The 27,635-nt window shown below is 43.4% G+C and overlaps 1 protein-coding gene across 5 annotated transcripts; it reads left to right on the forward strand.

Moving 5' to 3' along the window:
• The first annotated feature begins 1,606 nt into the window (after positions 1-1,606).
• celf3a (cugbp, Elav-like family member 3a) lies at positions 1,607-26,403 on the forward strand. Of its 5 annotated transcripts, none has more exons than XM_047604182.1 (15): positions 1,607-1,774; positions 2,030-2,100; positions 3,021-3,173; positions 4,584-4,666; positions 14,600-14,648; positions 16,721-16,849; positions 18,114-18,193; positions 19,071-19,214; positions 20,135-20,279; positions 21,269-21,418; positions 21,625-21,684; positions 22,156-22,260; positions 23,136-23,279; positions 23,407-23,539; positions 26,271-26,403. In XM_047604182.1, the coding sequence occupies exons 3-14, from the start codon at positions 3,029-3,031 to the stop codon at positions 23,532-23,534; spliced, it is 1,362 nt and encodes a 453-aa protein (XP_047460138.1). In that variant the 5' UTR covers positions 1,607-1,774; positions 2,030-2,100; positions 3,021-3,028; the 3' UTR covers positions 23,535-23,539; positions 26,271-26,403. The 5 variants fall into 5 exon arrangements, 4 of the variants coding, with proteins under 4 accessions (XP_047460138.1, XP_047460140.1, XP_047460136.1 ...); XR_007114063.1 differs by adding an exon at positions 24,021-24,118 and having other exon boundaries at positions 1,611-2,100; XM_047604184.1 differs by having other exon boundaries at positions 1,612-2,100; positions 16,724-16,849.
• Positions 26,404-27,635: the final 1,232 nt, after the last annotated feature.

The following is a 27,635-nucleotide window of genomic DNA, read 5'->3' on the forward strand; positions in this document are numbered from 1 at the left end:
GATTTCAGAGAGGGCGTGTGTGTCGTTTCAAATAGGTCCCCGAATTAAAAACACGAAATCATTTTTATTTATCTATTTTTTTTATTTTTTTTTTTATAACTTCACTATAGCGTGCCCCTGATAATGTGACATGAGTTGATACGTTTCAGCACCACGGCCAGCTCCACGGCGAGAACAAAAGGCGGATTTGCAGCTCTTGATGTCAGGGACTGTCTGCATCTTAACAGTCCACGTGAAAAACGAAAAGAGTAAACACCTGCTGCCTGTTTTACTTCCCTGTGTTCTCTGATTTTATTTTATGGGAGGAAACGCCTCTCCAAACATTATACTACATGACGATGATTTTTTTGTGATTTTAATGGATTTTAATGTCTTTTGTCCATTATAATCTAATAGTCATGCTTTGTTGATACCTCCGTGTTGTATCCACACAATTATTCGACAATAATAATTATAACAATAATAATGATCAGTTGTAGATGTTTTATGGTTGTGCTCCATACATCAGAGAGCAGTGACTGGACTTGACTTTTGTTGATCAACGGTTTATTTTGCAAAGATTCATTCACGACCGGTGTCGTTGCAGAAGGCAGGGAGATTTGTTTCAGTCGTTTTTCTGGCCACTGGGAGATGTGAACAAGGAAATTCATTTAAAATATTTTGAATCTTGGCAGGAAGAATTGACCATCTGGCTTAATGTCTATTATTAGTTCCAAAATCAACATGATCCTCTGAGTTTAACAGTGGAAAATGTGTGAGAGGAAGCGCAGACCAGTCACAGTTGTTGCGATCTCACCCACTTGCATTTCTGGTGAGATGCTGCACTTTGCAGGGTAGGATATAGATTCAGTTTAGATGTATAAATCAGTCATCAGCACCAGATACCATCTAGAAACTATAATGGACCATTAAAGCCTTTCCAGAGAGGCTGCTTATAGGAGAACTGAACTGGTGACTCTCTATTGCGTGTTGCATAAAATATGATCATACATGTTCGGCTCCCTACAGAGCGTGCGCCGTATGTGGATGGATGTATGTGCACCTCTGGGCTGATGTGAGCTAGGATAGACTCTGGCCTCTTAGGATATAAATAAAAGATTTATTCATGTGCATTTGTACCTCTCAAAGAAGAGGGAAAATAGGCATATTCATAAGATTTAAACACTACAAATGGAGGCTGTAGGGGAGCAGAATGCTTAAATATAAAACTGCAACACTATTACTATATAAATACCAGAATCAAACGTGGAGGCTGTGACTAGTCATTCGGGATACGTGATATGCACGAAGGAGTAAAAGTAGCTGATGTTAGTCAGTTTTGTTGGTGCAGGAATTATGTAAATATAGAAAAAAGTGCCAAAAAAATATACATATATGAAATATCCACCAAAAACTACACGAACGTTACGATATTCAGCATTCTTGTGCTGTTTCAACATAAAATGAATATTATAAAATGAACATTACAACAGCCACGAAGCCCCCAACCCCCCCACCCCAAATCCTTCCGTTTTTTTCTGCGGCCGTCAGTGGGGCTATACATTTGGCGACGGTCCCCGGCCGCAGACATCACGGCTCATACAGCCCAGGGGAGGGATGGAAGCTGAGATGGACAGGGAGGGAGACACCGGCTTACGACGTCAAAGGAGTACAGACACACACACACAGGGAGAGGGAGAGGACAGCCAGCCAGCCAGACCGCCAATTCCCCACGGTCTACTGAAGGAAGCCTAAATATTCATCTATCATCAACACTCTCCGCTTAGCCAAGCCAGTAAGAGATTTGTTTATTTTTATATTAGGGAGGAGAGGAGGAAAGAGAGAAAAAAAAAAAATACGGAGCATCTGTCAGGAGAGGGGAGGGAAAAAAACAACAAGCAGATCTAGAAAAGCACGCTCATGCCGAATAAAGGACCGTCGCTGGATGTTACTAGTGTTGTTTTAGGGGGGGAGCAGGCCTAACTTGTTACAGGATTCAAAGACGCTCTGACACAAATGAACTAACTGAGGTTTAATAACTAAATAACAGCGGGAGGAAGAAGAAGAAGAAGAAGGAATCTACTGATCGCTCCGATTCTTTGCCACAAAAAAGCACCACAGGTATTTTTTTTTTATTATCATCATCATTTATTTTATTCTTAAACTCTTTATTTAGTGTTTTTGATCAAATGTGTGAAATCGTGATCGGGGTCATTGTTGTTGTCACCGCTGTCTTGACAAAGAGAGCGTAGGTCTCCAGCTGTGTTGACAGACACACTGTCATGTTTCTCCACGAATACACACACATATATATTTATTTATATTTATACTACACGGCCTAGACAGCAATTCAAAACGAGGAGAGGTCGTGTTTACCACCACATTTACTACAGCGTCGCACGGATTTAATGTTATTTTAACCTCAGGCAAAGGGGTAAATGTTGCCTTTATCACCGTGGATCGTTTTTACCGACCCGTAATTTCCATTTCACGACAAAATGATGAAAGTTTTGAGATCATAACCTCCTCTTTGGTGATTATGAGAAATAAAATGCTGCCTTTCTGTCTTATTTTATGCAAATAAAATGCAAAATAAGAGCTTCAGTCGTTAAAATTATATAATGGATATGTGTAATACCATGTAATCCTTTTGAAAATGTAGAATTTACAGCCCCATTTAGATGTCACACTGTATATGTCATGGCCAGTGAGTTCAAAGTGGCCTTTCATGTCAGTTTATTTCATTCTCAACACAATAATGTATATAAGACAATAACTATTGTGTGTTTTATGGTGACACCGCTGAGATCTAGCACAGTATCTCGGCTACAATATCTCTATGGGTGTTCGATTAGTATTATTTCAGTCCCAGCTCCCATCTGCACCTCCATTCGCGGCCTCCTGTTTGCACCTCCTGTGCAGTGTGAATTTAAGCCTGCAGGCTCCTGTCTGCTCCTCCTGACCGCCTCCTCTCTCTCTCCCTCTCTCTCTCCCTCTCTCCCTCTCTCTCTCTCTGTTTGTGTGTTATTATTCCTCCCCAGCCTTCTCAATGAAGGAGCCTGACGCAATCAAGCTCTTCATCGGGCAGATACCCCGAAACCTGGAGGAGAAGGACCTGAAGCCCATCTTCGAGCAGTTTGGCAAGATCTATGAGTTGACGGTGATAAAGGACAAATATACGGGGATGCACAAAGGTAAGGGAGCAATTAGGATGCATGGGCAGAATATTTGTGACAGCAGAATAGTGAATTTCTAGAAATGGTATGAGTGAGGTTAAACTCGTGTCACTGACCTGCTCCCTGCTTTGGAGCCTTTTCTTTAAACATCCAATGTACCATTGGTCTAAGGAGATGGTGGGCAGTTTAAATCCTTACACTGACTGCGCTTATACACGGATACGAGATGTTTTGCATAGATACAATTAAAATTATCTCAAAGCTGATCTTGTTCGGGTCACACAAAAAAAAAACCTTTTAGCAGAACTGGTTAAGCTTTTTGCTTTAACTGAAATGATAAGAAACATAGAAGATAATTATATTGTGTTCTCACCCTACCATGCTTTTAGAGCTATTGCTGTTCACGAAGAGTGATTTCCATTTAGTTCACCGACTGAGGACGAAGAGGAGGAGCCACAAACTCTTGGATTAGAGGACGTTAGTCTGTTAAATTCAGATTTACGGAGGAAATAGCAATCTGTCCGACAACAATGGGAGCTGTAGAAACAGCTTTAATATCATTCAACGTGACGTAAAACAAATGTTCATGAGTGTGTGGCCCCAGTGCATGCTGGGAGCTACCTGGCAACACCATGATATTAATTTAAAGTCACACAATCGAAATAAGTAATAGCACTATAATTCAAATTAAATAATTATTTAAATGCTTTGTTTTCCACATCCTCGTTCATGTTGCACTTGTCTAAGGTCAGCCCTTTACTACTGTTACTCATCACATGGCGAGTGGCCTCCTCCCATGTGCCTGCAAGTAAACTCCGCTCGCTCAAAATCCTGTTTGACAGATGGACTTAAGCTGGGAAAGTGATCTAAGCGAAACAATGATCCTTACTGTCGTTTCTAATGCAAATCTGAGCGCAGGAAAACAAAAGGCTTTTATAAGTCCACGCGGGCTGTCAGTCACTTGGGAGACGTATAGGCCAGGTGGTATCAGTCCTCTAACACCTATAACACCTATTCTGCATACATTTGCATATTCATGGTTTTGTGAGAGGCCTAAAGGTTAATGAAGGCCTCACTCTATTATGCAGGGCTGCATACATTTTGCTCAAACAGCGTGATATTAAATACTCATTTAGGCCCGCTTGTGTCTGGACAGTCTCCAGATATTATGATTTAATAATGAGAATCCCATAGATCTGCATTGCTACAGGGAGAAATACTTATAATTATAATTGTGTTTTTTTTTTGTTTTTTGGCTCCGAATAAAGATTAAATTCAAAGCTGACCCAGAACAGTTGTCGATATTAAATCATATTAATAAAACTAAAGCACATTTATAACAGGATGTTGAAGCCTCCGGGGGCTAAATCATACATCATGTCCCGCCTGTGGATTTAAAATGATCCCCCTCCTCTTGTGTGTCTTTAGGATGTGCCTTCCTGACATACTGCGCACGTGAGTCTGCCCTCAAAGCCCAGAATGCACTGCACGAGCAGAAGACGCTACCGGGGGTGAGTGTATCGTCGTCTCACCGGGTCCCTCGACGTCTCGCACAAAGGGGAGCAGAGCAACTGGCATGCTAGGCTAGGCTATTCAAACACACACACACACACACACACACACACACAGACACATGCGGACACGTGGCAACACAGGAAAATTAACCAAGTTTGACATGTGGGGTTGACTTCCCCCTTTAGCTGATATGCACCAATAAAGGTCAGAGGCTGCTCTCCCTCTTATGTTTCATATGTGATGCATCCAGACACATCCATCCAGTTAAGGCATGAGTCATCTTGCAACATGTCACGGGTCGAAAGAGACAGCTATGAGGCTTGCTGCTGGAGTGACTTTGCCAGTTCTTATTCTCTTTGATGTTTCTCTTCTTTTTCGGCGTGTCTCTATCTTTCTCCTCCTCCTCCTCCTCCTCCTCCTCCTCCTCTTCCTCTCCTCCCATCCATCTCTCCCTCTGAATTCTAATCAAAGTTAAACCTAGCTTTATTAGCATAGCCAGGCAGCAGGTGTGCTGCCAAATGACATTTCCAGAGCTAAATATGACATGACAGCCGCGTCTCTATAATAACCGACTATATGGGAGACAAGGCGACAAGGCAAGGAATTACTGAGACAGAGTGTGCTCCCAGACTTGCCTCTGCTTCCTCTTTTACTAACAAGGCTTTACCCCTGTTTCCTTTCGGTTATTTTTGTTGAAATCTACATCATTCACTTCTTTTTTTTTTTTTGGTCGTCCCGCCCCCTCCCCCTCCCCCTTCCCAACGACAGCTCATGACTGTAGTTTTCACGGTGGAGGGAGAAGGAATATATGAACGATGCGGGGCTGCAACCCGAGGATTACTTTCTGCACTGATTGATTCGTTTAGTCGGGAATTAGCGATAAACGCCTGTAAATTCACCGAATCCGTGATAATATGGTCAAATTGTTTTTATCTTTGTACTAGCAAGAGTCCAAAACCCGCCCCAAAATATTCAATTGAACTTCACAGAAACGCGTCTGAGAAACTGGAGCCATTGATTTCTGGCAAGTCTGTCAAGCTGGTAAAAGATTGCTGCTTTTCTTTGTTTTATGTGAAATACTGAATATAGCTGAGTTGGTGGGACAAGATTTGACTTTTTTTTATTATTTTTTTATTTTTTATTGAAACAATCATAAATTGAAACCTTTAAGCAGGAAACAAACGGCACATAATTAGAAGCTCAATGACACAAATATTTCCCCGATAAATGTGCAACGATTTGACGATTGAAATCTTTGGCATTTCATTCTCTGCCCGTCGTTCCAGCACTGGGACATTGTCGCGGTGGCAGGCGGGGCGTCGGTGACGGACGTAGAAGGAGCAGGCTGGTATTAGGGTGGCAACAAAAGAAATCCCATTGTTAGCGTGACAGTAGCGCGACCTTCCTGACCTCTTGTAGGGGATCAGCAGGGCCCGGTGCTCCTTGTTAAAGCCTCCTCTCCCCCACCGCGTTACTACTCCAGCGGCTCCCCTCCAACAAGCTGAAACCTCCCGTGTACTCGCAGTCCTTCCCTGCCCTCCCCCCCTTCTTCCCCTTGCCAAAAGAAGAAGCAGAAGAAGAAGGAAAAGAAAAAAAAATAATAAAAGAACCATCTTATTAGCTCCACACACGCCCACACGGACAAGATCTGCTTCCCACCCCTGCCACCAGCTGTGGTGTAATTGTCATCTAATTGCACCTGCACTGCCAAAGAATAATTAACTTTGGCATCTCATGGCCAGGGTGATACAAAAGGAATAACATGATAGTAATTACAGGACTGCGAATGGAGAGTTTGAATAAAAGCACACCTTGAATGTAGAGGGAAAACCGAACGATGTCATTAACAGTTTTGTCCTTTCTGGGAAGAAGGAGTCCGTCTTCCTGATTTGCGTTTTTTTTTCTCTCTCTGCTAACAATGGGAAAGAAGAAAGAAAGGAAGGGAACGAAGTCAGACAGGGGCGAACAGATGGTTGTATCAGAGTGGCACCTGGCCTTGTGTTTAATTTCAGGTGAGAGTTTCCGTCTCTAAGTGAGAGGGGGAAGACGAGTGTCAAAAAGCCCATTCGACTGAAAGTGAGAAAAAAAAAAGAAGGCAGAAGCAATAAATCGGATTCAGTCTGAGTGTGGAAATGGAGGTTCAGAGAGAGATTCTCTTCCTGAGCTGTACTCGGTGCCACGTGGACATCTTGTACTCTTGTCCCCGCTGTTCTTATCGCTTTATCGCTGTTCTGTCTCAGGCCATTTGTCTGGCCTGCTCGGCTGCCGCGAGGCTCGGACGGAGACAATAGCATCCACATTATGCCACGTTAAATGAAGCCATTTTACAAAGCAGCCCGCGACACTGAACCCATATTTCAGCAACTTTAAATAGCGTTAAATAAGGTCGTCAGAGCTGAAATGATTGGACATAATCGACACAATCAAAAACGAATCAGCACTATTTCACAATCCATTAACCTTTCGAGTCATTTGCCGAGAAAAAAAAAAAAAGGCGAATATTCACTTCCTGCGTTTTTAGCACGTGCATATTTTCTAGTTTTCTTCCATGATACTAAACTGAATATATTTGACATTTAAAGATGCAGATTAAAGGGAGAGTGACATTTTCAGTTGTGCACCTAATTGCTTTTTTTTTTTTCTATTCAGAGTTACATGGAAAGATCAATACTACTTTATGTCTGGTTGCCAGCTGCGAGCTAACTTAGCTTAGCACACATGCTAGGTGGAAGCAGGGGGGAAAAATGGTTCGCTTGGCCCTGATTTAAGGTAACAAAATCGACAAGCTCCTCTGAAGCTCACAGATGAACTGCTGTCCTTATGCTATGCTAAGCTATGCTATGCTAATCTAAGCTAACCAGCTGCCTGATGTAGTTATAGTCCCTATAAACTGTACAAGCATGAGAGCAGCATTCATTTTCCCATCAACTCTCAGCAAGAAAGCCAATTAGCGTATCTTTTAAAATGTCAAACTTTTCCTTCAATCAGTGAGGAGAAGAATTTGTGATTTGGGCTCTCTTTACCGCACGTATCTGCTTCCGTAACCACACGACGTACCTCTGCTCATCAACACTCGCTTAGCTGAACTGACAATGCCTCGCTGTTCGTCTCAAACCTAATATCTAAAATTAATAAAACCTAAATTTAATAGTGTGACTGTGCCCAACCGGGGAAGTGTGCTGGTGGTGTATATTTGCATGTGCAGCGGGGGAAGGGAGGACAGGTGTTCACACTAACACGGTTTAATGAGGGATGTGCTTTAGTGTGTGTGCATGAGCGTAACTGTCTGTTTGCTTTCGTGTGCGCGCGTTTCCATGGGGAGTACACATCCAAGGATATAGGTGGACGGACGGACGGATGGGTGGAAGTTAAAGGGTTTTATTGTAGAGAGCTTCTCGGGTTTCTTCATTTACTATCTGCGGCGGCAGAGTCGAAGAAACTGCGCTGCGCGAGGCCTTCTGTGTCTGAGCCGCCCAGTACGAGGGGAAGGAGCCCTCTTTGAGTGGAACATCTGACTAAGCCTGACATTTACTCAGACGTAAGGACTCAGACGGAGCCGACGGAGGGGTTTTATCAATAGTCTGAAGAAAAAAAATTGCATATGCTAAATATAGCCTGGGCTTTTTACGCACGATGTGAGATAGGAAGTAGTGCATAATGCTTCAATTTGTGCCCTTAATGATTGAGCGAACGGCATGCTGTAGACACACATGGGTTATTAGGAACAGTTGCAGGGTGTTGCTTTTATGTACCTGTTAGCTTTATAGACTTATTCAGCCTCAGTTTAGTCGTTTTTTCTTATGGTAAATGGAGATAAATAGGTAGAAGCTGACCAAAAAAAACAAAGTATACGCAGAGGTTTGCTCCACCAAGGCCTAAATCATGCTAGGATGTGAACGTGAGTGTGACTTGCAACTTTATTCGTCTGACAACATAGACGGAGCAGTGCCTCCGTATGTAACCTACAGCTTGATGTCAGTGAGTCGCGGGGACGGCGGCGGCGGCGGCGGCGGCGGCGATGATGATAGCAATTAGTGCGCCTCAGAGCGACTGCGCTCGCTTGATGAATCTATCCGCAGTTAAGTGTGCATTCACGCGTCGATCCATTTACATATGCATGCATATGAACATGAGTGACAACGGCGAAGGAGAGGAGGAAGAAAAAAAGAGGAAGAAGGGCTCGTGCTCTCCGTACGTCACTCTGAGGCGACTGTAATGACGAATGCAGATTGGATTTATGGAGGTGGTAAATGGGTGCGAATTGGGGAGAAATTGGATTAATGGAGGAGGAGGGGGGGGGGGCTGTTGGGTCGGGGGAGGGTGAGGAAGAAATGAATGAAAGTTTGACACGATGAACATAGGGTGGCAGAGAGGGTGGAGGGGGCTGGGGGTGCATTGAGGCAGTGTGTTTATCAGCTTAAATACAGACATCTGTTACTGAGAAACAGTGTGTGTTTTTTGGGGGGTTGGTGGAGTGTGTGTGTGTGTGTGTTGGATGAAGAAGGGCTCGTTAGACTCTTTGGAAGTTTAGAAGGTGCAGGACTCCTGTGATTGAGATGCATCTACATAAACTGTAGTGGAGTTAGAGTGTAAATTAAAAAAAAAAAAAGAGGTAGAAGGGAAAAGTGGGACAAACGCCCTATCTGTGCACACACAAACACGCACGCACGCACGCACACCCACACACACACTGAAATCTGTGCATGATTCAGTTCTTTCCCCCCTCTGCTCCACTGAATCGAGTCAAACAACACTTGACATGAATATTTAACAGCCAGAAGAGACGAAACAATTGAGAGTCAACTGGAGTGTTGTTAGAAATTTTACTCTTTGATATTCCGTTCCCTCACTTTGAAGGGTTTTCGTTTGGCTGTCTGACAAAACGGCTGAATGTCAGCTTCAGGAGCTGTCGGCTTCGCCTTAACGCCGGACAGACCGGTGAACCCTGTAAAGAGCCGGGGACGACACCGGGGAAGTGAGGGGTTAGGACACCGACGACCGGGGCATTGATTAAATATTATTGAACTGTACCAGCGCTGTGCTGTCAGTCTCTTTGTGTTTGATTGATTTAGCGGCTGAATTTGGGGGAAGGTTGAGCTTGTGTGCCTGACTGCCCCCTGTGTGTGTGTGTGTGCGTGTGTGCATCCACATCCACATGTGTTAACATAAGAGTGTATCTCAGGTTTTTTTTTTTTCGTGCCAGCCTCTGTTGCTTTGTTCCAATTCTTTGTGAGCGCACAATCGCGTGCTTCTATTAATCTCCTTTTCTTTTTTCTTTCTGTCTGTTTTTTTTTTTTTTTTTGTGTGCGTGTGGTTGTGAATGTACCAATTTCCACCTGTGTTTCCTCTTTTCCCCCGGGTGAATTCACAAGTACGTCTCAGCGTAAGTGCATTTGCGACGAGGAGGTGGATGGAGAGGAGCGAGGGAGCCGAGGCAGCAGAGAGATGGTAGAGGAGGAGGGGAGGCGGGAGGTGGCAGGTTGATTACGGTCGCAGGTCTCGTTGCCTGGAGACGACGGGGACGAGGGATGCCAGGTTGCTAGGCGACCGGCACGATGCAATGACCAGCGCTGTGTGATGGAGCGGAGGGGAGGCGAAGACGGAAAATTGTCTTTGTGCCCCCCCCCCCCCCCCACACCCCTCCACCTCCACCCTCCACCCCCTCGCCCCACCCAGCTACACCTCCCTCCCCTCCATCCCTCCCCCCCTCTCGCTCCCCTCCGCCCCCTCCAGCTCTGCCTCCCCGCTGTAAATGCTCTTGAAAGAGCAGGGGTGATGGTCTCTGCTGATATATTTACCATTCAGAGCGGGCTGCTTTTTAGGGCGGACAAGCAGAATGGATTGAAATTGGAGAGAAAACAGGCAGCAGAAATGTGTCACTTTCGCACAGCGGCGGACTACAGTATAGACGTAACAACACCGGCTGCACGAAGAGAGTACAGAGATTACCATCTGCTTTGTGGGTCATGATGGAAAGGGCGAGAAAAATGTCATTATCAGTATGCTTTGCTCAACTCGGACTGCAAACAGTTCTCTATCTAAATCACATTTGTTCATACATCAGACAAAGTGCCCACCTCCTCTGAGTGTATTGATGACACGGGAGGGGGTCACGCATTATGGTGAAGGGGTTGAGCTGTAATTTGATTGGATAATCTATGGATTTAATATCTCATAATCCAAGTGAAATCCCCCTGCGGCATCGCAGAAAGAAAAGATTAAGTATGTGTAGATGCGTGCTCATGCCGCCGCGACCGATGGGAGCAGACAGAGTGGTGTGTGTTTAGTCGTCGGAGGATGATTGTATATAATATGTGCGCTAGCGTGTTTGTAGATGGAGCGCACGGGGAGGAAGAGAAATCAAATAGCAAAAAAAAAGAGAGGAAAGAGAAAGCAAAAGGCACATTAAAATTGGGCTGTTGATCAGGCAGGTTTTTGCCCGTGTGTTGTCTGTGCTGAGTATGGGACTGTTTTTGTAAACAAGCCTAAGAGAGAAAGGGTAGGGGAGGGGAGCAACAGGAGGAGGAGGGGAGAGAGCAAATTACTGTAAAGTGTCCGTTAGTGGTTGAGGCTTAGAGGGAGATATTTTTCTCCCTGCTTCTGCATCTGCTCTCGAGGCAGCGCCAACATTCAACAGGCGCAAACGCTCCCTCCATCATCCCTTATTTTTCTTTCTCGTTCTTCTTTCATTTTTCCTTCCCCTGCATTAACCCCCGCCCCCCTCCCCCCACTCATCCTCTCTCGCTCACCTAATCCCTCCTATCTTTTGACCTAGAAGCACCCTTTGTCCTCCTCATTTGTTTCTCATCCGCCTCTTCCGTGCGTCGTTCGGGGCAACCTTGTTTACCTGATGTGGGGTCCTCATCATCATCGCCGGGGTTGTCATGGCGATGGCCGTGCGAGCACTGGTCTCCGTCAGAGCAGCGGGGCCTGTTGCCGTGCCGATCTGAAGTGGCACAGCCTTGATGGCCTCCACTTCTCGCTGTTTTCCCTCTTGTATATTCTAATTCCAATCTCCTGAGCCATCTGCTGAGCTTCTCCCCATCACCACCAGCCCAACAGCCTTTGCTGTTTGTCTTCACGCTGTTAAATATAAACCAAACCATGGGATTTTTTTTTTATCATTATTATTATTTTTTTTTCTTTTTACAAGCGTCATTCAAACCTGCTGTCAGTCAGAGCTGACACACAAGCCAACGTCAGTAGGCAAGTTTGTAGCATCTGCTTTGATTATTTAACTCAAGTCTGAGATGGATTAAATAATGTGTTTCCGGTCAAAGTTTATTACATATCTTAAGAATCTTGTTGTCTTTGTACCTGAAGAGTTAGCGTGCCTCATTATGTGGACAACAGGTCTAAATGTAGCAGAATAAGCTGCCACAAAACTAAACTGTGATGTCCCCATATGAGGACACCAGGTCTCAGGGATAAAGGTTGATTTAGATTTGCATTCGAGAATTTTGTCTCTCTAAATGTCACATTTATTCAATGAGCTTATGTTATTTGTTTAATTCAAAGGCCCAATAGTTACCAATGTTTTACTGCATGTAACGACAGAGGAACACTCAGAGACGTCGCTCATAGGTTTCCTGAATAGAGGTTTTGAAGCTCAGTGTGGCGGCTCTGGTTAGCGCCATCTTGCCACTACCCTAACTCCATCTAACTGTGGGCTAATTTAAAAACGGTCAAAGAGGTGAAGCATTAATGGAGCTGAGGTCGGTAGGTGCGTGTAACAGTGACCTTCAACATCATATCAGTAAAAGGAAATGAATGGAAACATATTTAGCCATCAGCTTCATTGGCTCATGTTATTTGTTTAAAGCTGCTTTACTCGATTCTATCTACATACCACTGGATAATTAAATCCATGCAGCAAATGTGTAGGTCATTTCCACAAACGGTCACTTAAGGCTAGCTCTAGAACGAGTCAATCCCGATAGACGTCCATTTTTAAAACCTTAATAAACTTGTTTACAGCCCGGCACAAGCGACAGCATTGGTCTAGATGGCTAATTTCTCCATTCATGCCAACTGTAGGTGGAGTGAATTTTTATATAACTTGGTTTATAACGGCTTAAATTATACCAAGGCGTAAAGTTATGCATAGTTAATGGTTGGTTTGAGTGACAGGGCGCTAGCTGTCTTGGTGTCACACCTGCCGACCTCAGCTCCACTAATTCCTCACCCCTTTCACCATTTTTTGAACCAGCTGGGGGCCAAGATGGAGTCTCCACATTGAGCTTCACAAACCTGTGGGTAACATCTCTCAGGGTTCCTCCATCATTACATACAGTCGGTAGTTTAATATTTTTTTTTCATAACTTTGAATTAAGGCGAGCATCATAAAGTGAATACATGTGACACGACGAGAGACAGAGCTGTCTAATTAAAATCAAAACATGGCTACTGCACGACATGTAGAAAATGAGACAAGAGAGAACAAAGTGTCGTGTGCAGCGGGACTGAGTGTGGAAAATGCAGATGAGTAATGTTGTACTTGTTCTGCACCGGTTCTCGTTGCACTCTGTACCGTAGATGTGCAAATTGAATAAGATCGGATCGTTGCAAGACAATCTGATAACATAAGTGGCATTTGTTGAGAGATTTACATGATTTTATTTTTGCAAACAGCCCCAGTCATGATGAGATTACCTCCACTGCAGCAAATCTCACACGAGGACAAAACTTCACCTATGATTTTTTAATAAAATTACTATTCCCTGACCGCAGGAGCAGGCCTCCATTTACTTGAGTGATTGGGAGATGGTTTTAGAGCCCCTCCATCTACATTATCATCCTATTAATTGGTGCAATCAATTGAACGCTCCCTGTGAGGAGACACGGGAGGCCTCTGCAGCAGGTGCTGGTGGTATTTCAGCCGGCGGTTCAGCGGGGTGACGGCGATGATGTTTGCTCATGCGAGGCTCCGGCTGGTGGAGCGAGGCCGCGGCGCCGATCGATAGTGTCTCCCGGTGACCGATCACGGCGGATCAATCAGTGACACAGGATCAGTGACTGGCCGAAATGTCACCAGCTCCATAATTAAGACCTTCATTAAGCCAGAGTTAACAGAGTGACACTCCGCCGCTCTCACCTCGACTCATGCACCCCCCCCCATCCCCCCTCCCTCCTCCTTCGTACACACACACACATCCCCCACCTCCCTCCCTCCTCACCTCCATATGCTCCTTCCCCTCAGTTCCACTCAATCCAACTCCTCCTGCTAATTCCCTTTTTTTCCTCATTCAATACCTCTTTTCACAATTTTCGTGCTCTATACATTTGAAAGACCAGCTGCCAGCGGAGGCACTCATGTGTGCACGTTTTCATATAGGGGGGTTTGGTTACATAGTAAGAGGACAATGGTGAGGTAAAGATTCCATCAGCTAGTCTTCTGATGAATTATGAAAAGGTTAATCCTTCTCATATAGGGTGTTCTCTCCTTTTTATTCTTTGTTTTTTTGATATTTCTCCTTCCTATGTCTCGGCCTCTGTGTCAGGCTCAGAATCTCCTACTATCCCGACGCCGTGTGCTCCTTTAATCCAGATTAGCCGGCGAGTGTTCTTAATCTTATCACTTCGCCAATCCCGCGTGGGTGTGTGCTTTTCCTGGTTTTGTGTGATAGGGGGGGAGAGGGGAACGATAGATGGAGGGATTAGAGCAGATTCTGAGAGAGAGACTCGGGAAGAGAGAGAGGAGGAGAGACTGTATGACGCTGCAAATGTAATATCACACATATCAGAGCCAGCCTCCACATACGTGCACAAATATGTCACCTTTACGTCATATAATCCACACAGTTTTAATAATTTTCAGCATGGGGGGAGTCAAGTTTTAAAAAAGTGTAAATCCTGTCAATTTCCCTTTTCGTGTGCTGAGCAGCCACCCCTTGACCTGTGTTTTAAACTCACCTGTGGCTTCCTTCCAGATGAACCGTCCGATCCAGGTGAAGCCGGCCGACAGCGAGAGCAGAGGGGGTAAGAGACACCTGTCCCCACCCAGACACGCAACACCTGTGCAAACAACACCGCTTTGCTTTTTTTTTTTTACGGCGTACACCACCGAGTCTTAAAGTGACATTTAAGCACTTTTAAAGCTTTTGTGTGCAGCTCCCAAGGATGCGAACCAGTGCGTCCTCCTTCTTGCAGATTTTCGCTCAGACTGAGCTAATATCTTCAAAGCTAGATATTTGGATTCTGTCAGACTAGGCGCCGCCGTACGTTTAAAGCTGTGTGCTTAAGTGGCCGTGGAGTATCAGTGAAGATCCATCTGCTCTAATATCTGATCTCCTTCCAAATACTTGTTTCATATTTGTCACTCATTGGCTATAAATCATGCGCCGTACTTTAGCTGAACGCCATACTTTAATGGTCGCTGTTTAAAACCTGAAACGTGCATGCGAGGCTTTAGGCCTTTAGGCTAAGGACCCCCCAACTGATGGAGAGATCAAGTAGGGACCCCTACCTACTATATGTATGCTATATTAAACCCTAGCCTAGTGCTATTTATAAATATACATTATCATTTTGCATTTAATATTAAGCTATCCCTTATCCCTTTATTAAAATATATTGGATTCATGTTAATGTGCATTTAATGAAATTTAAATTTGTGGGGGAAAATTAAAAAAAATATATAAAAAAATGTCTAATCAACCAAAGATTTTGCGACCTCTCCCTGCAGTGCATCCGCAGACCCTCTAAGGGTCACGGACCCCCTGTTGAAGACCTTTAGGCGCTCCATCACACATGCTAGCTTTTTTATTTTCTGCCCAAATAGAGGTGGAAGATGGGAAACTTCTTTGCACCGCGTGTGAGAACCTGTCATATCCGAGATTTAACCCAAAATAAACTCTTTCTCGCGGCATCCTCTTCTACCGTAGGCTCTTATTTTCGCCTCACTTTTGGTTCAGATAATAAAATGAACGATGGCTGAATTCCGCCTCGCTGCCACAGTTTCAGGAGTCCTGGCATCCGTGCGTCACACTGTTGTGAAAACGGCCCATTGAGGATCAGTCAGTCAGTTCAGCCTTTCAACATTTTGAGCGTTTGATTTTAGCTCTTCAAAAAAAAAAAATCTGTGTGTGTTTTAGATGATTTAAATTCACATGCAAGACACTCTGGGGGGTTGAATATTGAAGGAATCCATTACTTCTGTTTAATTAAGGCTTTGTAGGTCAGTTCATTTGCAGACGCCCAACACTTGGACTTATTTAACTGTGCAGGCCCGAGGAGCTCCCATTTCCAAAATTCAAGCACTGAATGTCAAGCCACACCTTTTTTTTTTTGTTATTCTCAAGAGAAATCACCAAATTTTCCCTTTCAACACGGTACACGTGTCCTATTTCCGCACCTCAGTGGGTGAATTCAGTGCTTTTCCATCAGCACACAGTGTGGCGCTCGGGCAAGTGTTTCTAATCAAACCGCAGCTTTATCTCTGACATTTAAGCTGTGTGTAAGAGAACAATAAACACGCCGGCAGGTTTCGCTGGCGACTGATGTGCCGCTGATTTTCCTGCCTCTGTAAAAATGAACTGGAAAGAAAAGGCCAGCCTGAATCCCGAGCCGTCCGTTCGGCAGAAATAAATCCTCAAATCTGTGATGCTCTTGTGGCGAACAGTGTGCAGGAATGTGAGTCGTACGTGATTTTGTAGTGAATGGCCTCAAACATTGCAGAAGCGCTGGTCTGATCCCTCACAGACGGGGACAGACGGAGCAGCTTCTCTGACAACACAGAGGGTGACAAACATTTGAGTCACCGCCAGATGCTGTTTGTTGTGCCGCTCATGTTACTGCACTCTGGTGGTGCTCTGAAGTACGGCAGGCTAATGCCCATCCTGCTTTGCACCTGCTTGACACACTGTCTATTATTCATGCATGTACAGTGACATTGCACTTCTCTCCCCCCCACCCACCCCTCACCCCCTCCCCTTCTTTATCACTGCCTGTGACACCCCCCGCCATAAAACATCCCCTCTTTAATCTCGCTCACATTATCCACACATTATTCTGTTTTCTCCCTCCCACCTCGGCAATCTCTTTCCCCTTAGAAGACAGGAAGCTGTTTGTGGGCATGCTGGGAAAGCAGCAGACGGACACCGATGTGAGGAAAATGTTTGAGCCGTTTGGGAGCATAGAGGAGTGCACGGTGCTCCGCGGGCCCGACGGCACCAGCAAAGGTAATGTCACCTGCAGACGCGCGGATGTTGGTTCAGTCCGACGTGGAACTAAACGGGCAAACTATAAATACTAACAGAGAGCTTAAAACTGAGGCATGACACAGGATAAACGCTCTAAAAGTTAAAATAGCCTGTCCCGAATAAAGAGCTACACGCTCCCTGTCACATTAGAGTCTCACATCCTGCAAAAAGTAGGATGTGCAGGTGTAATATTTAACGTTTAAAGCGCTATCTTCTTTCCAGTGTATTTGACTTTTAAGTATTCCTATGTTATTTAGTCATTTATATTATATCCAATGTGTCAAAATAAAAAAGTAAATGAATTAATGACAAAATTAATGCAGAAATTTTCAAAAATAATATATGTAGGCATCATATTTATTTATTTTCCCATTTAAATTTTCTTTTTATTAATTTAACCTATACATTTTTAAATTTATTTGTTTATATATTTAACGTAGCATTTGTTTCTGTATTGTGTTCCCTTTTTTTATTTATTTCCCCAATTGCATTTAAAATATTTATTTATTTATTTATTTGAATTTCTGCCTCATTATGCAAATTAGAGAGTCGTCATTAAATATGCGCGGCCAATTTTTTTTTTTTGCCCATTATCTGTGGTGCATTTATTTATTTATTTGGCATTTTTGGTCCTCCATAGATTTCCCAGCTACTTAAAATCCCATCCATTATTTCGCATTTGTCCCAGTGAAAAAAAATACCAACGTAAAAACAGTCACAATTTCCCACACAGCCCTTAAGTCAGGTGTCCTTGAAAGTACTGTTGCAAGAAATGATTGCTGCTGGACCCACGATCGGGACTGTAAAACTGATGATGACTTTGTTGGATTGTTTGCACTTGTGTCCCACCCTGAGAATAAACCCTGCGGCCCACATGCTTTCACGTGATATAAATTATTATTGTCACAAACAACAAAGCTAATGATATTTGCCATGTAAATCAACGTCCGGCGACAGTAGAAACACGGACGCTGCATTTCCCTGCGTTTGTTGCGTGAGGCATGACTGATAGTCGCAATAGGTTTTATGGGTCATGGCTAATGATGCGTTTGGTGGTTTACGGGCAATGATTGATGAAGCAATGAATGTTCTGTGGACCATGTTTAATGATGCCACGGTAACTGATGAAGAACTAGATGTAAGACGGCTTCTAATGTATTTTTAAAGGGAAGTAGTTTTGTTACACTGTGCGCGTGTGTGTGTGTGTGTGAGGTCGTGTTTAATGGTGTGTCATTTCACGTAGGGTGTGCATTTGTAAAGTACCAGAGCAACGCAGAGGCCCAGGCCGCCATCAACGCACTGCATGGTAGTCGCACTTTACCGGTAAGTCACCCCCACCCCACCCCACCCTTCCCCCTTGCAACCTCCTCCCCCTCCACACACACGCACACGCGATTACACGTAAATCCAAATAGATCAAACAGACGCACTCAGATCCTCCAAATGCAGTAATTTGGACACTCAACGTGGTGACTCAGCTAATAGTCACCACTTCTCATTTCTGTCCCCTCCTCCACACACACTCGCAAACGCAATAGAGGACTTTTTTTTCTTCACCCTACGAAAGGTCTCATTAGAGGTTGGCTACTTTAAAAGAACGACTGTCAAGAAAGTATATGCATTTAACCTAATTTGGTCACACATTAATTAACAAGAAATAATCTTCATTAAACCCAAAGCGATAAACATTCAGAGAGTTGATGGGATAAAATGAGGGAATCATCCGATTTAATAGCGGCCGACGTTCTTTGGTGCCAGTAGCCGGTGTTTCTGGTAGGTATGAATCATCCCTACCTGACAGAACTGAGTCAGCTCAGCAGTGTACCCTCAAGGAGGTCATTACGCAGCCCTTCTATTGGGATAACGTCTAGGATCTGACTGTGCCACTCTAAACGGTGGATTTTCTTAAGTATCATTGTTATGCTGCGTTACTCAGCTCCCGCTGAGCTTCAGCCACCATGATATTATCCTAAGAGATAACCGGACGAGCTTATGAATTCATTTTTTTATTTAAATTTTTCGTCTCGATGACAACCGACCTCCCTATTGAGGCCGCCGGGAGGGTGGGGGGGTTATCTCAGCTGGGCGCCGCAGCACCACAGCACCGGTTCGTCTAATTGTGGAGCGATGTGCGTGATCCTGAGCTGACGTGAAAATCTTCTGACAGATGGAGTTACGATTTTCTGGGTTTTCTCCGCAGGGCGCCTCGTCCAGCCTGGTGGTGAAGTTTGCCGATTCGGAGAAGGAGCGAGGGCTCAGGCGGATGCAGCAGGTGGCCTCTCAGCTGGGAGTCATCAGTCCCATGACCCTGCACCTCGGGGCCTACAACGCCTACACACAGGCCGTGAGCGACGCACACTCACAGACACATGTCTCCAGAAACACGCGCTCTGCACTAAGCGGACGTTTGCAAGTACACAGATCGAGTTAGGTTTCTGCAAACTCTAACTAAATCTGCACGGAGCCTTAATTATGTGCTGGAAGGATATCTAGTTAAAGATCATTCTTGCAGCCCGCTTGATGTGCGAACATGCTTGTGAGTCTACAAACAGACTAATGGGGGACATCCTGTGTAACTTTATCCCTCGGAGCGCATGCTGATCGTCCGTTAAGAGCATTTACATGACAACCGGCAACATGTCCGGTGAGCGGAAGAGAAAGCGTCGGAACTAACTAGCGTCGTCCTCGAGTTGACGTGGAAGCGCCGTTTGAGAAATCACGTTTGCTAAATTGACTGTTCGCTGCAGATGGTTTTAGATTTGCCTTGTGCACGTGTGCTCAGCCCGAGATGCTCAAAGAGGCCTGGCCACATTTCAGCTCATGACTGATGTGTTGATTTATAGCGATGATATATAATTTAGTGAAAAAAAATGAATCTAAAAATCCAAGATAGGGATTTTGATTAAGCAAGTAGACTTAAGATGACGCAAAAGCAGCTGCAGGGTTTAGTTTCACTCTTAAAATTACGGACTTTTAGGCCTTAAGTGGCCATAATGGCTGATCAAGAAGATAAAAAAGCTTCTGCACTGAAAAAAAAAAAAAAAAAAAAAAGCTGGTCACCCAGACCTGCCCTTAAAGTACCCTGACTCCTCGTTGAGTCTGGAACCGACACAATTGCATTAATCACGTTGAATGTTTTCTGTCTGGATTTGAGCTAACTAATACTGGAACTCACAGAAATCACTCATTAAACGTAGAGAGGAAGCGGCGGCGTTACTCAGAACGCACTCCCTTCCTGACTTCCCTCCTCTCGTCTCCCTCCAGCTGATGCAGCAGCAGGCCTTGGTGGCGCAGTCAGCCTACCTCTCTCCTGTTGCCACGGTGGCGGCGGTCCAGATGCAGCAGCTCGCCGCTCTCAACCCCAGCAGCATCATTGCCACGCCGATTGCATCCATCACCCCGTCCTCAGGTAATGAGAGGCAGAGATGTCTGGCCCCGGCCGGCCTTGATTAGATTTCGACTCTGAAATATGAGGACAGATACACAAGGAGAGGTGGACCCAGGAGGACAAAATTACAAACATCTATTTGGTAGTTTTTTCTTTTTTTTCTTTGTCATTCCATAGCCATCTTAGTATTTACCTTTAGGATATAAAACCAGAGCTTATTGCACCCATTTTCTTTGATACTTTATATAACAGATGAGGCTAAAAGTGGCTTTGCATATGAGATATTTGGCTGTATCATTTTTACATACAAAAAATATGTTTTGTTTTTTATTTGTTTTTTGAAAAAAAAACAAATTTTCCCCAGATATGCAGCAGGGGGCACAATTTAATTACAAAATTGCCATTTCTCATTAAAGCCTCTATTAGTCTGCAGGAGGTCATTTTCCCATCACAATTCCTTTGGCACAAAGTGTCTAAAAATACAGATATGGTCGTTATCTAGGCTCTAACCCCAGTAATCTTCGGTGCAGTTTAATAGAAGTTTTACTCAAAAACTCAAGCAAAACATTCGATTGGAAGCAACCAAACTACACTCAAGGGATCTAATATTTGTCACAAATACTGGGCAAAACTACCACCCTTTCGCCTAAACTGCTGTCTAAATATTCCAGTGAATTTTAAGCGGCATGCCACAACTACACGAGTGAGAGATGAACAGCAAAGACAAATGCATGAACAAATGAAAGAGCACGGAGGCGTCCCTACTGTGCGCCCAAATGTCATTACAGTTTCTTCAAATGCTCTTACTGGTGCATGGAAGCATCACCTTTTTTTCACCCCATGCAGCCCACATAAATGACTAAATAGAGATGAATACACAAATCTCTCATGCAGGATAAGTAACTTTGTCAGAGCATTGTGCTCATGTGAAATTCCCATCGCTCACGGCCGGCCTGAGCTTCGAGAAGTTCCCCGAGCCAACTCATGCCTTTCCATCAAAACGTCTGCAGGTACCAGCACTCCACCCTCCATCGCGGCCACACCTGTTCCCGCTCTGCCTCCGCCCATCGCGGTGAACAGCTACCCCTCTGTGCAAGCCCCACCCAACGGCCAGTCGGCCACGGAAACCCTGTACACTAATGGGGTTCATGCCTATCAAGGTGCGTAACATAATATCCTTCCACAGACTCACGGGCTTCCTGCTTTTTATGTGCAACAGTGTGGGCCTAACCGAGTTGAATAAGAAATTAAATTGCTAAATGTTATTTGGAGCATGCTGATGTGCCCAAAATAGAATTTAGGATTGTTTTTTTTTTTTTTTTCCTGGCCTGAAGCAGCCGCTAACCACGTGTTTGCTGTGTCACAGCTCAGAGTCCTGTCCTGGACCCCCTGCAGCAGGCTTACACAGGCATGCAGCACTACACAGGTGAGCATTACAGTCCAGTTATTTATAGAAATATATTGCTTTGCCCTTGTGTTACTGCTCCTGCTTATGAATAATATCGTGATCTTATTAAGCAGCGCGGCTGATTCATGATACCACGAATGAGCTGGTGGAGGGATCGGTGTTCGTGGGAGAAAAAGAAAAAGTAGATATGATGTTTTTAGAATGCGATCTGACCACAGGAATTTACATTTATACTTTCAGGCTGTGAAACGGTGCAGATATAGGACATTTTTGCGTTAGCTTTGCATTACAGAGTGTATATAACGTGGAGCACGACAGAATGATTCACACGGGGCCAACTGCATGCAAAGCGTCTCCCAGTTTTAGCAGATCTGTAGGTGGAGGATGCGGCTCCGTCGGATGTTGTTCTGAGGCAAATGAAAGGATTAGCCGGCTCTGCCCGCCTCACGGTTGATCTCCGCTCACCTGTTCCTCCTCTCTCCCTGCCAGCCACCTACCCCGCTGCCTACAGCCTGGTGGGACAGCCTTTCCCCCACCAGCACACGCTGGTGGCCCAGCAGCCGCAGCAGCCGCAGCAGCTGCAGCAAAGAGAAGGTAAAGTCGGAGAGCCCGCGAACGCCTCTGGAATAATCATATCTTAAAGAAACATTCCGGCGGTTTGCAGTGGTTAGATCATTTACCACGTATCACACTTTACATCCGCAGATAACCGCCCAGAACAATGTTACTGTTGTAAAAAGTGGCCACAACTTTATCTGTTTGAACAGTTTTCGGTCGTTTCTGGTGACTACACAAATTAATTATTGAATCACATAGCTTATTAGTGAAGATAAGAGAAAAAAAGAAATCACTGTTGATCTATTCTGTGTTTTTTTTAATAATATGATTAGTTTTTTGTCTATAAAATAGCCTGAAAACTGTTTTTTAAAATCCATAGTTGTGTTTCTTCTTTTATTTCATTAAGACTCAAATAATATTTGACAATATGTCTGTCGGTCAGATCATAGTTTCAGCTTTTGAAACTATGATCACATGTTCAGATCATGTTGCAAAGCAGTGATAATACATTAGGACAGAAATTAAAAAAAAAAAAATAAATCCTTGATCCGTGATCCTTTGACCTTTTTGGGAAATTAATTTATTTGTTGTTTTCTTGGTGAAAGTTAAGAAGAGGAGAGGATTTACTAAGACTAGTGTTTAGAATGCTAAACTTGAGCTAGCAGTCAGTTAGCTTAGCTTAGCCCAGACATAGGAAATCAGGGTTAGCTTCCCAGCTTCCTACAAAGAAAATGAAAGAGAGCTATTCATGACTATAACTTCATGTACTTGTCATGTTTAATCGTCCTCTCACTAACGTTTTGCAATTTTAAACTGCCATTTTTTTGTTGTTGTTGTTGCTTAACTGGTTGGCTATGCTGTCATGTCTTGGCATGTCATGTCTGTGTCTCTCTGCTGTCTTTTGCGTACAGGTCCCGAGGGCTGTAACATCTTCATCTACCACCTGCCGCAGGAGTTCACCGACTCCGAGATACTGCAGATGTTCCTCCCCTTTGGAAATGTCATCTCCGCGAAGGTCTTTGTTGACCGCGCCACCAACCAGAGCAAATGCTTCGGTGAGCGACATCTATGTGTCAGCTAGCTGCTTCACTCTGCTTCATTTCTTTTGCCCTTTTTCCCCGCCATGAATTTTCGATTTGGCTGCGGCATGAGAGTTTGCGTATTTGATCGTTTCCTTCTCAGGTTTTGTGAGCTTCGACAACCCATCCAGCGCCCAGACTGCCATCCAGGCCATGAACGGCTTCCAAATCGGCATGAAGAGACTGAAGGTGCAGCTGAAGAGGCCCAAGGACGCGAACAGGCCTTACTGAAGGAGGTGAGTTACCCGCACGTCGACACGTTTCAGGAAACGTTGAAGGGCTCGGGGTGGGATTGATAGACAGCCGGAAATGTGTGTGTGCAAGTTAAGGAGACAGAGAGTAATTGGGGCCTCAGTACTTAAAAGGCTGCCTTTCACTTGGAACTGAAGGAGTCAATAACCCTACAGTAGATTAACTTTAATGAGGTGGCAGCACTAAAAATACCATCCATTTGAAATACATTTCAGGGATCAAAAGATACCTTTGTTGTGTAAAAGTGGTTCCTTCTTCTTCTTTTTTTTTTTTTTTTGCTCAGTACGTAGGGACACTTTGATTGAGATCTTTACTCGCCTCTGATGTTCTGTCTAACCAGTGTTCTGTCGCAGGGTTGAATGCCAACTACTGTCCGTCATTAATTTTTTGTTTTATTTTCATTTATTGTTTTTGTGCTGTGCCATATGCCATTTTTCCTGAAAAAAACATCACACCACTCTCAAGACCTGTCCCGTCCATACATATATCGTGGAGACGTGCGTCGCTATGGCTACGGTTGCCTAGCAACCGCTAAAACCTCCCCCCTTCCTTCTCACTGCGTTGTAAGTTAATTGGCCTGTGTTGGTTGCTGTGGCGATATTGCCTGTGATGGTTGCCATTAGCAATATATATATATATATTTATTTATTTATTTTTTGTTTTTATTTTGGGCCGTTGCCTTGATTCACCATGCTCAACTGCATGGCGGGTTACTGTGGCGACCATGAACTGTGTTTGGTGCGTTGTGAGTTTCCTCTTATTATTTTGTCCTGGTTTTTTAATCCTTGCAAACACTGATCAATAATTGTCACTTTACCTCAGCATCTGTAAGCAACTGATTATCATGACATGCTGCTTTTTTTTCTTTCTTTTTTTTTTTTTTTTAAATATTTCCTCTAAAAGCTGCAGCGCTAAAAAGCTAAATTAGATTGTTGTCCATCAAATATGGATGCAGTAGAATCTTTTTTCTTTCAGACTTTATTTTTTTTTTTGGATTAGTTTCCTTTCTGTTGTCTGTCATGATTATCATTCTTACACATCCCCTCTGTTTAGTTGGTTGGTGTGGTAGTTTTTCGGTGAGTGCGGGGTTTTTGTTTCTTTTTGTTTGTTTGTTTCGTTTGGTTGTTACTCAATTCCAAGTGACTTTGTGCCTGAACTTTGTTTGGTTTTTGTGCGACTGAAAATGCACTGAACGTGCCCCCGTATATGGTTGACGACATTGTATTTGTGTGCGAATGGCTGTGTTTGTGCGCCTGGGACCAAGATGAGGTGTGTGCATTCGTATTTGTGAGAGTTTTGTGTGTGTGTGTGTGTGTGTGTGTGTGTGTGTGTGTGTGTGTGTGTATGAGTGTGCGTGCGAGTGTATGTGTGTGTGTGTCGTACCAACTGAGACACTAACCTTATTCTAAAAGGTTTTGGGTAAAGCTGTTTGGTTCCTGTGACACGTGCTGCTGACTGAGGAACTGCATTCCTCTGTAGGAATTCTGGGACTCCAAAAGCATAAGAAATGATAACAAATACCGTTAATACGCAAGTGACAAAACCCTAAAACGTCTGCATCATATTCAAAGCAGCTATAAATTCATGATGCTCATGCACGGAGTATCTGCAGGTCATGAAGAAGTCTGAAAAGGATGAACTCAATCTCCATGCTTTAAAAAAAAAAATCTATTTATCTGAGAAAGTTTAGTAAAATAAATAAAATAAACCACATTTGAGAAAGTTTCTGGGCCAATAAAACACACCAGTTAGAATTTGGTACACTTACTTTGCACCACAACAAATAAAACTTTGTGATAAATACTCATGATATCTGCTGAAACACCCCTTGACGTGCAGTTTTCTCCCATTTTGCACCTTATATATCTTTGTAGCTATCCGATAGCCAGTGTCAGCTCTTTCTAATAATGTCTGCATTGAGTATTTAATATTACAATATTACAATATTATATGAAATCTAAAGTGTCCAACATTATTTGTGCTTAGTTTTATACGCATTTCTCGTCCAAATAATTGGAGTTAAAGTAAAACTGGAGCAGGATTTGTAGAAGAAGAAGCATTTCCAACTGCACGTTAAGGGGCTTTTAATATGTCTGATATTTATTTATAGGGACAAACAATTTGAATTCACTGCACACATGATGAAATTTAGACAAAACTAGCACGAAACATCATTCTCAGAAGGTCATACATAGATTTCCTGGTACCTGCAGATGCTCTGTTTGCAGCGATCTGCATCACAAATACTGCGTGCGTGATTTGCAATGCAAAATCCTTCCCGGAGAAACGGTACAGTTTGGCGAATGACATGAATATGATTAAAATACATGTAGTTATCTGCTTTCTAAAAATTTGGACGGCGTACCCCCCCACCCCCCACTCCACACGCACACACCACCAGAATTCCTACTGTGCATGTTCTGAATTAATTTGCCTGCCAAAAGAAATGACAGACTATTCTCTTAGAACGTGCATTCACTTGCAGCAGTATGACTGTCACTATTACAGTTGCATGGACACTAGTTGATTACTGAGACTCCCCCTTCCCTCCCCCTTGAGGCATCAGTGCAAGCAGTGTGTATTGCAGACACCACTCCACTTCCAAAGTCTTAAATGGATGTGTTTCATTTCTGTGATTTGGTTTAAAATGCTTTGTGCTTTTTCTTTTTGTCCCCCTCCCACTCTCTCTCTCTTCTCTTTCTTCTTCACCTCCAGGAAAACCTAAGAGTTCAATCAAGAAAACCACTTGGGGGATGTCCCAGCCTTTTTTGGTTGTTTGACCAACCGTATAGCACAGGAGCGACACTTCACAAAAAGCAGTATCACGTGACATGCGCTTACAGAAAAAGAAAAAAAAAAAACAGCAGTAATATCAGCAAGATATACATCCACAGAATCAGCATTTGCAATATCAGAAGTGCTCCAGAGTTCCTATCATTCCACAGCTGGATTCATTTATATTATGTACATACTCTATTGTCAGCAACAAGATATACATGTTAAGAAAAAGCATATCACTGATGTTATTCTACTGAACAGGGTTCTACTGTATAGTGTGATTTGTGGTCTAAGGCCAGTCTACACAGTTGAAGGCAAAAAGAAAATACTATTCTGTATGATTACCATTGGTAATATTGTTATGTAGAGTTAGTTTTATTATTTATACGTAAATTAAAAAAAAAAAAACGGGGTAATTAAACTGGAAGAGAAATGGATCTCCTCTCGCTGTACATACCTTGGTTTCAAAAACGGAGGACTTAAAAAAGCTTCGCCCGTTACGTTTCTCTACTGCCACTACTTTTAAAAATTAACAAAGCGGAAGGAAGGGCTGGGAATTTTTCTATCTTGATTTTTTACGTTTAATTTATTTGGTAACCGATCTGAAGGCGGGGGGAGATGTGACAATTTCTTTTTTTAATTTAAGGAGAGAAAAAAAAAACAACCAGACTATTCCTGTGGTCTTCAAGATGACAAACACACACTTATTATAGAGTTTTTAATTGCATAAATGTACCTATGGAAGTAAAAAAAAAAAAAGAAAAAAAACAACAACAACATGTTTCTTTATTTATTCTCTACAATCGCTGTTTTAAAACATATGTCTTTAAAAGAAAATAAAGTACAGTTTAGAAAAAAATGGCGACGTGTGAATTCTTTGAGGTAATTTTGCTTTTTTTTTCAGCACAACCATGCAAATCAAAAATTATGATTCTTTTGTTTGTCTTTCTGTGAAACAGAAACTGTAGACAAAGGTTGATTGTAGATGAGCTATTCTGTGATATTTGCTGCTCTCTATTGGCCTAAGCAAGTACTGGAGAAAGTGGAAAACATCTGGCTCAAGTTATGGTTGAATTGAAAACCAAACTGATTCAATGTTGCAAAAAAGAAATCGAGGAAATATTTTCATTTTTTTATGGAGGCTGCTTTAAGATAACTGTCATTGCCAAATAGAGCACAGTGATGTATGTACGATCTACATAAGAAACAGATATACTTTTATTAAGCTAATTCATCAAAGTCCCACAATAATATCCGATGGCTGTATGCATGGTGTCGCGCTAGGATAATATGAAGAAGACA

The sequence above is a fragment of the Mugil cephalus genome, chromosome 14 (genome assembly GCF_022458985.1).
Source record: "Mugil cephalus isolate CIBA_MC_2020 chromosome 14, CIBA_Mcephalus_1.1, whole genome shotgun sequence".
Classification (NCBI taxonomy): Eukaryota; Metazoa; Chordata; class Actinopteri; order Mugiliformes; family Mugilidae; genus Mugil; species Mugil cephalus.